A 14709-nucleotide genomic window follows, 5' to 3' on the forward strand; every position below is an offset into this window, starting at 1 on the left:
TGAGTCTTTATCAGTGTTTTTATTAACAGATGCTCCTAGATTTAAGTAATAGATTGGAGGTTGAATTACATGACTTTATGAATATGCATTGTGTTATTAAAATTGTATGATGGTCTTGGAGAAATTTAACAATGAGGTTGTAGAATAATTTTATTAAAATATAAAGTTTTATATAAGGCTAGCTTGCTCTTAGGAGGTAGTATTTATATATGAATATACAGGGAAAAAAGCATTATTGTATTTTCATTGTAATTTATTGACATTTTCAACTGTTGAATTATTGAACTATTGAATGTGGCCATGTCTCTCTTACCTTTTCCTTAGTTTTGCTTTTTTCACTTTTCATTTTTTCTGTAGATCTTAGTGCACATATTCTCTCTTTTCCTGTATGTGTTTTCCCCTAGTATATTTTTTTAGGAAGTATTCACTTTGAAAGGCTAGATTTTTCAAAACTATCTAAAGGCCTGGTCCTACAGATAGACACAATCAATGGCATGATTGGCACCAATTCTGTTAGGCAGGGTGGGAAGATGCAGTTGTTCGTGTGTCAATAGAAAATGGCTGTACAGTAGGTGCAGTAGAAGGTGTAGTAGAAGCAGTAGGTGCAGTAGAAGGAATTTGTTGCAGCGTCTGATAAGTATATGAATAATATATATATATATATATATATATATATATATATATATAGTATTTTTCTATTTCACAAAGCTGGTTTGAGAGAGGCAAGCAATGTTATATATGTTCACCTTGAAAATGAAAATATGGACATGTAGTGATTGGCTGCTAGTGGGTTTTAGATAATAACAAGGGGACAAGCAATAATTAACCATGAACTTTAGGAAGTATCTTATATTCTCTATAGAGAAGCTGATTGTATGACCACAGATTAATTCTCTCAGTCTACTTCCATAGACCAGCAAGAGCAAACATTTTTACTTGACTTCCATAGCATTGTTAACATGGTAGCTTAGAAGGAAGAGGGCAATTTATATGTGATCCAGCTGGTCCTTTACCAGTTCTATTTGGCTTCCCACGTGCAGTGCATTGGGTTTTTCCCTTCTACTGTTGACCAATTTGTAGAATTGTAATTTTTTGGTGAGAGGAGAAAGGGAACAAAGAAAATGTATTTATCCAGAAACATAATATTAATTGGATTCTGAGGAAATAACCTGTGACCTACTGTTCAGGATAGATTCCTTAAAAATTATTAAAGTTTGTTATGTCCCGAGGTTGTATACATTATGAATGTTGTGATATGGATAATACTATACAGTATATTATGTTATCAACACTATTACAAGTAGACAAGCTGTTCACTGAGTGATAGAAATGGCCACAGACCAGCTGAAGGAGACCTATAGATTTTGGTGTTGCTTAGGAAGGATTATCTTTAGCAAAAATGTTCTGAATCATTTATTTGAGTAATCTGGGACTGGATAGAGTTGTCTGAGTCGTCTAGAATATTCAGGCTTACTGGTATATTCATCATCTTCACCGGGCATCTGAACACCTTTTCTTGCCAAAATTTTGTTTTCTAGCGGTGTCTTGAGAGTTTTCTGAATCCCTAAGCAATTCATCCTAAGTGCATTTCATTTCTGAGTACTACCAAACCAAATTCACTAAGATGGATTCATGGCTTTAAGTACATTTTATACATTTAAAATACCTCAACTGTATTTAAAATTGCATTCAGTATTAAATCATAAGAAGCTCCCTAGTTAAGGTTGCAGCACACACGTGTCATAACACACCCCAGTCTCCCCAGTTCTCCATATTCTGAACCCATATCAGAGGTTCTTACCACTGTAACATAAAATGTAAGGGCATTGCTACACATTGCGCTTTGAACTGCTCAAATGTTGAACAGTGTTAGTCCTAGTCTGAGTTTGGAGCAGTCACATGTTAAGGCTAAAATCCTTCTCTGAAACTGTTCTCCACCTGCACAGCTGTGACTTACCACTAGAGGGCTGGTGAGCCAGGACAGACTTCTATCCTGTCCTAGTGGAGGGGTATAAGAGTTGGGTTGTGGGGAACAGGAACATGAAGGTGGGAGGCAGAGAGTTAAGGTGGGATAGGGGTGGGTAAGAAAATGGGAGGTGGAAACAAAATGTGGATAGGGGAAGTGTGGTGAGATGAAGGAAGAAGTCAGCTTCTGAAGGATAAAATAAAAAGAGGAAAACAAAGAATTTGAAAAGAAAGAAAGAAAGAGGAAGTAAATTAAAGAAGGTCTCGTATTGTAATAAATTGGGATGGGGTATAGGGGGTGCTGGTCTTGCTTTCTGGGGTGGCTGGTGGGTAGGAGCGATGAGATAAGGCACTTTTTGGGGAAGTTACTGCACCTGCCCCAGGAAGGAAACTCCAGGTCATGGGGACCTGGTCTGACCCCCACCTTGTTTCTGTTCTCTCCATCCCCATAGACTTCACTCCTGGACCCTTCTGTGCCCTGCGACCTAGCTATCTGGCACATTCAGGTTTATTTGCACAGGGTTGCACCCCAGGGGTCAGGATGGTGGTTGACTTGGTGCCAGAACTACCCTCTGGCAGTACAGCTCAGGGGGTGGAAAGTTTGTCCACATAGAACAGGAGGGTGGGGGAGAGGACACTGCATGCTGGGATGCTGGTGGACTGCAACTTGGGCAGTTCATCGGTAGGGAATGGCCCCACATTAATGGAACATGAGTTGGTAACATGGATCAGAGATAAACCTGCCCTGGAGTGCCATAATTGAAGCAGCCTAAAGCATGCTTAAAACTAGTTTCAGGTGTTAATGTGTGGACAGTCCAGAGATTAAGAGCTCCAGGAGTTGCCTAAAATTAATGTGTAACAAGTCTCTAAGTCTGCCATTGTTTGGTGAACTTAGAACATAAAACAACCACCATGAAAGATTTCAGACTGAAAGGAGATGTTTTGGAAGAAAAAAATGTGGTTTGTCAAGATCAGTTTATAACGGAAACAATGTCCAATTCTGAACTCTGGAGTTACTAGAGTAGACTCATGACTTCTGTAGCATAAATGGTGCAGAAAGTATTTACAGATTGTACTTTTACATGGGACTAGTTGAATGGCTGTCTGCTAAATTGCATTAGTTCTTTGGTTTGTATAAATGTTGTTTGTGACTAGATGGTCGATTGGCAACTTAATCTTTTCTTAGCTTTTAAGAACTTTATTAACAGGAAAAAATACTGGTAATAACCCCCTCCCTGCCACTGCTTATACTAAGTCCCGTGATTTTTTTCCCTTTAACAAAATGTTTGCTTGATTTGAAGAATGTGAAACATATAGTGTTGGCTTTTCAGGTAGAAGAATTGATGAATGCACTGGAAAAGACCAGGCAAGAACTGGATTCTACCAAAGCTCGCCTTGCATCAACACAGCAGTCTCTGGCTGAGAAGGAAGCACATCTGGCCAACCTAAGAATAGAGCGGAGAAAACAGCTTGAAGAAATACTAGAAATGAAGTGAGTATATATTTCTCTTGACTCTATAAAGCTCAAGAAATGATTATTCCAGTACAATATCAATTTTTACAGATATATAAATACTATATTGAGAACAGTGAATCTGAGGACTCCTTAGAAATGAGTTCTGGTTAGTTTTGTTGAAAATACAGAAAAATAAGACATGCTTTTTGCATTCTGAAGCCTTGTTAAGCCAAGGAAACACCCACAGTTAGAATTTTTGTAACCCTATTGTTTTATAACTTTTATTTCCCCCTGTGTTAGATACTAGTAAAGGATTAGCACAGTTTAAGTGGAAGCTTCTCAAACATTTTCTAACAAGAATATTTATTCATTGTCAGTATTTTAAATTTCCATAATGTTTTGCTACATTCTGGTGTGAAAGGCACTTATCTCTAGGACAAAAGAGATTTGCCTTCCTTCATGTACAGAAGTTATACTCTCATATTTTGGTAAGTATCTTGAGAAAATCCATGTTGGGTTTTCCATTAGTGATGTCACATAGGAGGAAAATGGGACAGTTTCATGTAGATGTTGCAAAGTTTACTAACCTGAATTGGTACAAAAACTATACAACACTATTACTATATATAAAGTTGAAGAAACCAAAAAGGTACAGAGGCCTATAATTTCAATCTAGCTTCCCACAATAAAGGAAAATGTGTGTAATTATAGTGCAGTAAGGCTGTGACACAATCTTTGAAATTGGTGTTTGCTTGAGAAGAATGACCATGTTATAACTTGGCCAGGCTGGTAAGTATGTAGTGAATATTAAACATAGCAAATTCAAAGAACTGTCATTTTGCAAGTGTTTTGTTTATATATATATATATATATATATATATATATATATATATTTAGGCCATTTCTAATTTTCAGTTTTTATCAGCTATCTTGCTGTACAGGGCTGATGCCCATATATGTGTAAATAATCTTACAAAGGATTATTTATATACTGTTGGTCAAAAGAAATGGACATATACAGAGTACAGACACAGGCATATGTATTGCATAATTCTGCAAAAATAAACAAGTTTAAGGGATGTCATATAAGAGGAAGATTGTATTATAAATATCTAGGTGAATTCCTGGTTCTAATAAATCATAAAATCATAGAAAATTAGGGTTGGAAGGTCAGAAGGTCATCGGGTGCCATACATGAGCAGGGAGGCTGCTCCGACACACTGTAATTCCAGCACATTAGAGCACACTCAGTTAATCGAGTCTGCTATAGCGTGGCAATTACTGCACTCCAGCAGCCTCCTGTGTCTCATGTATGGGAAGACCAAATTGGACTCAGTACTTAATTTGTGGCCTCACCAGTGCCAAATAGAGAGGAATAATCACTACCCTTGATCTGCTAACCAGTCATACAAATGCAGCCTAGTAAGTCTTCACAACAAGGGCACAATGTTGGCTTATATTCAATTTATTGTCTATTGCAACCTCCACGTCCTTTTCAGCAGAGCTGCTGCTTAGCCAGTCCATCCCCAGTCTGTATCAGTACATAGGATTGTTCTGTCCTAAGTTTGACACTTGTCCTTATTGAACTTCATGAGATTTTTTTTGGTCCAGTCCTCCAATTTGGATCACTCTGGATCCTAGTTGTACCCTCCAGTATATTGCACCCTTGGTGCCAGCCACAAACTTGGTGAGGGTGCACGCCATTCTATCTTCCAGATCACTGATGAAGCTATTGACCAAACTGGCCTCCAGACTGACCCCTGGGGCACTCCACTTGTTACTGGCTGCCAACTAGACATCTAGCCACTGATTACTACCTTTTGAGCCTGATGATCCAGCCAGCTTTCTGCCCACTTTACAGTCCACTCATCCAACCTGTGCTTCCTTAGCTTGCTTGCAAGAATATTGTGGGAGAGCATATCAAATCCTTGCTAAAGTCAAGGTATATCATGTCCACTGCTCTCCTCACATCTGCAGAGCCAGTCATCTCATCATAGAAGACAATCAGATTGGTCAGCATGACTTGCCCTTGGTGAATCCATGCTGACTGTTCCTAATCACCTTGTTCTCCTCTAAGTGCTTAGAAATTGACTTTTTAAGGACCTTTATCATGATTTTTCCAGGGACTGGGGTGAGGCTGACTGGTCTGTAGTTCCCCAGATCCTACTTCTTTCCTTTCTTAAAGATGGGCATAAAGATGGGCATATTTGCCCTTTTCCAATCGTCTGACACCTCTCCCTATTGCCATGACGTTTCAAAGATAATGGCCAGCAGCTATGCAATCACATTGGCCAACTCCCTCAATTCCCTCAGGTACATGTGCAGGCCCATGGACTTGTATATGTACACTTTTCTAAATAATCCCTAACCTAGAGTTTGCCTCTCCCATTCATTAAGGGACCCACACTTTCCCTGATCTTCATCTTGTAACTGACATACTTGTAGAAACCATTTTTGTTACCTTTCACCATTTTTGCTACCCTCCAGTTGTTAGCTGAAACTCTAGTTGTGCTTTGGCCTTCCTTATTTCATCCCTGCATACCCAAGCAATAATCTTATCCTCCTCCCTGATAGTTCATCCAAGTTTCCACTTTTTGTAAGCTTCCTTTTTGTGTTTTAGTTCATTGAAGTGTCCCCTGCTAAGCCAAGCTGGTCTTCTTCCATACTTGTGAGTCATTGTACATTGGGATGGTTCATTTCTGTGCCCCTAATAAGATTTCTTTAAAGTACAATGAGCTCTCCTGGACTCCTCTCCACCTCAGACTGGCCTCCCAAATGCTCCTTTCCATCAGTTCCTTGAATGAGTCAGAGTCTGCTTTTCTGAAGTCCAGAGTCCTTATTCTGCTGCTCTTCATCCTTCCTTTCCTCAGGATCCTGAATGCAATAATCTTGTGGTCACTGCTGCCCAAGTTGCCATACACTTTCTGTATTCCCCACCAAGTCTTCCCTGTTTGTGAGCAGCAGATCAAGGGCAGCAGCAGATCAAGAAGGGCCTCTAGTTGGCCTCTCTAACACTTTCACCAGGAAGTTGTCCGCAGCACTCTTCAAAGATGTCCTGGGTTGTCTGTGCACTGCTGTATTGCCCTCCCAGCAGATGTCAGGGTGATTGAAGTTCCCATGAGAACCAGAGCCTGTGATCTGGAAACTTCCACTAGCTGTTTGAAGAAAGCCTCATCTACCCCATCCTTCTGGTCCGGTGGTCTCTAGCAGACACCCACCATAACATCACCCTTGTTGCTCCCCACTCTTACCCTAGCCCAGAGAATTTCAACAGGCCTGAGCAATCATACAGCTCTTTTATGTAAAGTGCAACTCTTCCTTTTCTTCTCCCCTGCTTGTCCTTCCTGAACAGTTTGTACCTATCCATTACAATGCTCCAATCATGCGAGCTATCCCAAGTATCTGTTATTCCAATCACATCATAGTTCCAGTTCTTTCTGCTTGTTTTTCAGGCTCCATGCATTCATGTACAGACATCTGCAGTAATTAGCCCTACTTTCTCAGGAAGAATGAGAAATTATCCCCTGTTGCCCCTTACTGCTGGGCTTTCTCCAGGTCACCCAAGTCCCTACTTACCTCAAGACTTTGGTCTCCATCCTCTGGTGAACCTAATTTAACATTCTGCTCACTAGGTTAGCAAACTTGTCTAATGCTAAGGGCTTTAAAGTAGGTTAAGTAGGCTTTAAACTTTAAATCAATGAGAGTTTTATCATTGACTGGTTTAAGGCCAGAAATGAATCCTAGCCATATGAAAAAGATGTACCTGGGATATCTCTGACAATATTGTATAGCGTTTAATAATCATACAGGAATGCAAATGCATTAAATACCTTTTATTAAGCTTTTAGCATTCTTTTCTCTTACATATATGAAGTTGTTATCCAGCTATTTAGTCGCATGTTAAAAATTGGGTGTTTAATGCCAGTGCTTCATGTATCAGCTTGTCTTGATGATATCTATTGCATTAAGTGTAAAAGTTCTGCTTCCAATAGAAAGAATGATTTGCTTTATAACTGCCCACATATATCAATTACTGGGTAAAATGGAGGAGAAAAATGTTTATGGCTTGTTTTAGCAGTTTCTGTGAAATGGAAAGACCAGGATGTATGGCCTATGAAGACACATACAGTATAACTTCATAATTCTGGCATCCTCAGGACCGAGCCCCTGCTGGAAATTTGAAAATTCCAAATTTTTGAAACTGGAGCGGTGGCTGGTTGTAGGGGAGGAGGTAGGGGATAGCAGTGGCTGGTCCTGGAGCAGTGGCTACACGTGGAGCAGGGTGGTGGATGGCGGCAGCAGCCACTGTTCACAAGCTTCCCTCTCTGCATCTCGGGGAATGGAGGGGGAAGCTTAGAAAGTGTCAGATTTTTGATACCTGGATTTATGAGGTTAATACTGTATTAGGAATTTATCTTTTGGTAGAGATTCCCAGTTGGTAAAACCTACCCAAAGTTTGAATCCAATTTGGATAGAAATGGGTTGCTTAGTTTTAGGAAAAGTATGATTCTAATAGCTGGAAAACCAGTTGTCTTAGCCCTGGGATAGAAAGAAATCAAAGGCTTGGTTGGGATATTGAGCTAGTCAGACAGTTACTCCTAAGAAACAATGATGTGGTGATGACACCTACCAAAGGAACTTGTTAATTAAGTAACCAACTATTTGTGACTAATAGGATTTTGTTTTTAATGTTTCTCTAGTTACATAACTTTACTGTGTTTTGGTAACCACATTTAAAAGCCAGCACCATTATTATTATTTTACTTTTTTGCACTTATTTTGTAGTTTATCATTTTATTGGCTTTCAAATGTACTGCTTCCACTGATATAGTGGTTACTGCCTTAAAAAAAAAAAAGCAATTTTAAACAAATCTTAGTTGTTTTCTTTAAAAAAACAAACAACAAACAACTTTTTAGCCTCATGAACCATGATTTATTGAAAAACTGCTTGAAATGATCCCCCCCCCCGCAAAAAAAACCCAAACCAACCCAAAACACCTACAAGCAGAAAACCTATTTATAAAACATAAATATAGGCTACCTCTTCTCCAGTGAAGGATTTTTAACCACCATCCTTAGGAAAGCAGTTTGTCCAGCTGCAACCCAGTATGGTTAAGTATAAGGTCTTTTTTTCTCCTGTTTCAGTACTTGTTTTACATAGGTGTACGTCTGTTGATTTTAACTACATCAGAGAGTAGTTCTGAGTAAATGTAAGCATCCAATGAACAGTCTTCTCTCTAGTCACACAGGTCTTTTCTTGATCTGGCACAAGAATCCAGTCCTATTGAAAGCACTGAGAGCGTTGCTAATGAATTAGATGGGATGAGGATAAGGACCCATTGTTTAGCAAATAACTCATGTTAATCCATCACTAGTTCAAGATGTACCATACAATAGTTCTATGTAAGACATGGTACAAGAGTGACTTCATAATAAGGAAGAAACCAAAAAGCTCACTTCTATACCAAAAAGTATCTTGGTCACCTGTGCATTAGGCCTGTGTGAAACAGAAAGTATTTGCTTCAGATTCGAATTCGGTGATTTAAATCACTGTCCTGATTCAATTTGGCCGAATCTGAAGATATTTGGCACCGAATCTTATTCGACCATAGAATATACAGGCAGGCAGTGCTGGTGGGAGCAGCTGGATGAGCCCTGGCTTGAGCCAGCAGCCCCAGGAGAAGCCGTGGCTTGTCTGGCTGCTCCCCCAGCTGCCCCACTGCTGGATCAAGGCAGGAAGTTATGGCAGTCCTGGGAGAAGCTGCAGGGGCTGGGGGGAATGATTGGGAGCTGGGGAATTGAACCAGGAGCTGGGGGAAGCCCCTGTTTGTTTCCCCAGCCCCTGATCATTCCCTCCAGCTCCCAGTTTGATTCCCAAGTTCCCAATTCCATCCCCCAGCTCCCAGTCACTCCCCACAACTCCCTGATCAGCTCCCATTGCTTCTCCTGGGGCTGTCAGCACTGCTTGCCTTGCCCTTGTGAGGGGGCAGCTGGGGAAGTAGCTGAATGCACTGTGGCTTGAGCCGGCAGCCCCGAGAGAAGCCATGGGGGCTGGGGGGAATGATCAGGGAGCTGGGGGGAAGCCCCTGTTCATTCCCCCAGCCCTTGATCATTCCCCCCAGCTCCTGCTTTGATTCCCCAGCTCCCGGTTCAATCCCACAGCTCCCAATCATTCCCCACAGCTCCCCGATCATTCCCCCCAGGCCCTGCAGCTTCTCCCAGGGCTGCCAGCACTGCCTTCCTTGCCCTGGGTGAGGGAGAGCTGGGGGAGCAGCTGGATGAGCCATGGCTACTCCTGGGGCTGCTGGCTCAAGCCAGGACTCATCAGGCTGCTTCCCCAGCTGCTCCCACCAGCACTGCCTAGTGCCTGCCTGTACAGTCTATGACCGAATCTCCGAATCTCTCAGAATCAATTCATAGGCTTCTGATTTGATTCAGAGAGACTAATGGGTCTTCTGATTCGATTCAGATTCAGAGATTCGGCCACCAAATTGGGCTAAATCTCCTCTGAATCAAATTGGCTACTGAAGCTTCACATAACTCTACTGTGCATCTGTATTATTAGTCAGTTTTCATTGAGTTAACTGATGATATAATTTAAGCAAATTGGAGTTGCACAGGTGTGTCTGTAACTTGGTCAGCAGAACCCTTGTCACTGGCAGTGATGTGCAAGACAGAAAGAACTCAACCTGACTCAGACTCCAGGATGAATTTTCAGGTCTAGGAGGTAGGAAATAAAGCTATTTCATGTGGAAAGACACGAACAAAATGTATACTGAAACCACATAGTGCCAGTTCTACAGGGGCCCATTTGAGAGTAGAATTGTATTTAATTTGTTTAATTTCTTAAGTACTTCTTATCAACCTTATTTATTACATTTTTTAAAGTATATATTTAAAATAATTCTTTGAATTCTCTGGATGAAAAGAGCAATGTTAGTGCTAAATGTTAAAAAATACAGAAATTTGTATTTTGTTATGTCAATGTCAATAACTATACATATCTTTACTAAAGTAATGGTTCTGTAATATTTGCAGTCCATTACCCTTAGTAAATATGTAGTATGAATAATTCACAAATATGTATCAGAGTAGTTTAATTTTATGCATTTACTGAAACAGGATCATAAAGCATATAAAGCCACTGAATAATAAAGGAGCCTAATAAAAAGAATTCAGTGACATATTTGCAAATATTTCTTATGTTTTAAAAATCAGACTTTAAAAGTTAATAACATCCATACAGCTGATGACAGAATGACAATTCTGTGTGGTACTAATACATTAAAATGGGGTTTCTTTGGCCATTTTTCACTGATATTTTAAAATAATTTATTAACTGGCAGGCACAGGACATAACTAGTATTTACTATTTTATTATTTAATGCTGGGTGGATACAGTCTGTAACTGATGGCATATAGTCAAATAGACATGAAGAGGTTGTTTAAGATTTTTTTTATGATTTCCTATGCTTATATTATTATGTTCAAGTTCCAGACATAACTCCACATTCTACATCTGTTTGGCTGACATGGCCAAGTTCCATCTTAATTTACTGGATATAATCAATTGTTAGTTTTGGACAACTTCTTCAGTTTTCATTGCATATCTGCATATAAGCTAAATTATTTAAATAAGTTTAAAATAAATTTAGTAGCAGCTTAATCTGGGTCATTATCTAGTTGGCCTTTTTGATCTGCAAGCTGAGAGAGAGGGCCACTCATTAGATAAGTACCCTTCAAAGGAGAGACAGTTTGGATGGAATGAGATAAGCATCTCCTTATTCTTTACGTGATGCTGACACATGGAAAAGATAAGATTTATTTTTAAGAATAATTCTGTTGTGCTGAATTTTAGAACAAGCTTTTCCAGTTATTGATGTTAAGTATCTGTATGGGTCTGATTTTCCAAATTTTTTTTTAATATTGCTAAATTATTTCTGGAGGAAATGTTTTTGTTATGGTGCATATTACTCTCTCAGTGCACCCATAACTCATACTGACATTAATGGGAGTTATGCATACATGTTGACAGTAGAATATGCCATGTGTTCAGATCCATCATTTTGCTTAATTGTCCTGATGTTTTGTGAGTGGTATATTCAGTCCCTTCAAAGAATAACAACAATGAACAAATTATTTTATAAAATGTACTTTTGAAAATTTTCTGTATTTCATACTGTCAGTAAAAAGGATGTAAAATTTAACAAGATGTATCTTGAAGCATTTTTAAAGGGTATTACAGTAGCCTGTAACTCTGGACTGTAACTCTTCTATATACCTTTTTGTTGAGAAATTCACAATGTGGAACAGGACATAGTAGAGATTCAACAAGGTTTAGTTAGAAAAGCTTCCTTTATTTTGTACCATGCAAGGAGGGATCCTTTTCTGGTCCATGGTTCAGGCTTCCATTGTATCGGAAGACCCAATAATTGGTTCATCTGCATATAATGCCAAGCAGATAGTTTCTGCATGGCATTGGTTTCCTCAAAACCTGTGCTTCCAGACTAATCTACTATGCAGTAAAGCATCATCATTTACACGTGCACACCATTTACTGCACAGTAAATTAGTCTACTGCACAGTTAGCCAGTAAATACAACTAGTAAACTAACTGTGCAGTAGCTACAAACTCTGAGCCCTGCCCTTCTGCTCAGTGTTGCCTACTGCTAAACTCCCTACCCTGCAGCACAGGTGGTACAAGTATGAGGAAGGACACAGTCTCAAAAGAGAAGGAGTTCTGGGGGCAGGGAGTTTGTTTTGTTTTTTTGAAGGTGGTAGACCTGGGATGGATGCAGAAGACAGCTTTAGGAACGGTCCCAGTTTGGTATTTGGGTATGTAATGGAAGGTATGGTAGGGAGGGCAAGAGGGAAGGAAGCAACATGCATAGCTAGGGACTTCTTTGAGAGAGTGCCCTGCGGAGGGATTCATGGTATTGTGCAAGTATTTGCCTCTCCCCATCTGTGCTGGCTAAGTTACTTCACTGTGAGTGCATCTACACGTGTACTTTACTGCAGAGCCAACTAATTAGCTCCACAGTGAAGCATCATCATCTACACATGCACCCCTATTAAGGCGCAGTAAATTAACAAGCTTTGTTGTAGGATAGTATTGCCAGGGACAAGTCATATCCTACAGCAGAGTTATGTAGTATACTGAAAAGCACGTGTAGATGCTGAGCCATCTGGCTGAGGCACAAGGGTGATACAATATGAGAGCTGCCTGGTGGCTAGCCCTACACTGTAGCATCTTTGTGCTAGCACCTTCGTTACTACACTGTAGCACCTTCATTACTAGCTCCCTGTAGCATATTGAATTGGGGTGGAGCAGATCCAGACTGGCAGGCTAACCCCTAAGGGTCAGCCTGGATTTCACCCTGGAGTTTATTGCACCCTATAGGTAGTCATGAAGTTAGTTTTCTTTGTTTGAAAAACAGAAGCAGCAGTAAGAACACACACACACACACACACGTTTAAAACATTTTAACAAATTAGGAAAAACTGGTGGACTGACTTAGGGGGTCAGTCTGATCTCTGAAACAACTTTTAAATTGCTTTTTAAAACTGACAAAATAGTTCTATGTATTTGCCAAGTGGTACCAGCCGCTTTCTTTGTGATAGTTATTTATTATTTTTGTTCAAAAGGGCAAGCAAATAAGTAGTCAACTTAGTTCACTCTCCTGCACCCTTTTCTGCAAACAGAAATAGTTTATCACAAACTAAGGGAAGAGATGTTTGTGCATGCTCCAGTTGAAAAAGTTGGCATATCAATGGATCAGTTTCAAAACCATTGTTCAGACAAAACCAGCATGTACATGGAGGATGATTCCAGACTAAATAAATAGAACTAGATGAAATATATTATGCAATGTCTTATCTTGTTTATATAAACTCCAAATCTAAGCTGATATATGAGGATCAGATATTACTACACTAAGGATAAGATACATATTAATAATTCTCTCTAGCTTGCTCAGCCTCATTACAAAGCATTATATATGTCAGTCTCCAGTGGGAAAGTTCATTATCATATTTTCTCTACTATGTGAGTTGTTTAGGCAACTATCATGAATATATTTTAGTAAGTACCAATTATTTGCTAGTGTAGAAATGCAGGAAAAGGTTTCCATGCAAACTAGTTCAAAATGTCATGTTTGTCTGTTTCTGGGGTTATTTTTACTTGCTTCACCTATAATTATATGTATTATAAAGATACTTGGTAAGTAGGCAGCAAATTGATTTTCTCTCAAATTCTAACTTTTGAAAAGTGGAACACTGGGCTGTTTTTTAGGAACCTGTGGACTGCTTTCATTTAATTGTAGGATTCATGCTGAGAGTGTAGAGAGTCATATCCCAAGTTAAATACAAACAAAACAGCAGGATGTTGATACAACTGTGACTTCCATAGGAAGTAGTTAGAATGGTAATGTGGTCTCCTTCTAACTTGGGTGGAAAGTCTCCTGTGACAGCTTTTGCCCCACAGACCTGTAACTCAGCATGCATTGACTAACATTTTTGACACCAACTTGCAAACATCATAAAGATTAGAAGAATCCAAATGAAGGCTTTGTTCTCTGGAACAGAAGCTTCCTTGACCAAAATGGAGAGATGTTTAAAAAAAGAAAAACAATAAAGGGGCACAAGGCAATAAAATGCATCTCTGTGAGAATAGCATGAGCAAACTATTTACTTGGCAAACTGCTCGAGTCATTTTAAGACACATGACTGTCACTTAAGCTTCTGTTCAATTGAGAGCGCGATTATTATACGTTTAGACTGAAATGCTACATGGTATCTCGGTAGTTTTATTTTACAAAATCTGTGATGTTAGCGTTCTCATTCCCACATGAAAGAGTGTGTGTCATCTCCTCTTTTCATTTGCTCTTTAAGTTAAGGTTATAATTTGCTTTAGTAACATGACTGAACCTGCCAATGGAATGTAATTAGATAAATTCAGACAATCTTCAGAATATGAAACAAGGTGCCCTATTGTGTTCGGTGTGTTTGAGCAGAGAAGGTGAATTGGAGCCTTTTCCAGGTCTTGTGCCCTCTTTGCCGTGGCTGAGCATGATAGCAGCCCTTTGGGAATGCTTGGATTATAAAGCAGCAGTTCTCAACCTTTTTTGTATCAGGACCCATTTGTAAACATAGATGGCCAGTCCCAACCCGGTGCTCCTAACTCTTCTTTAAAGGAGAATCCATTTTTAAAGTTTGTTGATTCATTTTTAAAGTTTGTTCACAACCCTTTCATATATTCTTGTGACCCACTTTTGGGTCACAACCCACAG

At 39.6% G+C, this 14709-nt stretch overlaps 1 protein-coding gene across 5 annotated transcripts in view; it reads left to right on the forward strand.

Moving 5' to 3' along the window:
• ERC2 (ELKS/RAB6-interacting/CAST family member 2) overlaps positions 1-14709 on the forward strand; it is a 1022300-nt gene that overhangs the window by 619791 nt on the left and 387800 nt on the right. For all 5 annotated transcript variants that reach the window (XR_009455862.1, XM_059715377.1, XM_059715380.1 and 2 more), the window contains exon 13: positions 3297-3457. Coding sequence is in view for 4 of the 5 variants with exons in the window: in XM_059715377.1 (XP_059571360.1) it covers positions 3297-3457 (161 nt within the window). In the remaining variant the exon portion in view is untranslated. The remainder of the gene's footprint in view (positions 1-3296; positions 3458-14709) is intronic.

Source organism: Alligator mississippiensis, chromosome 12, assembly GCF_030867095.1.
Source record: "Alligator mississippiensis isolate rAllMis1 chromosome 12, rAllMis1, whole genome shotgun sequence".
NCBI lineage: Eukaryota > Metazoa > Chordata > Crocodylia > Alligatoridae > Alligator > Alligator mississippiensis.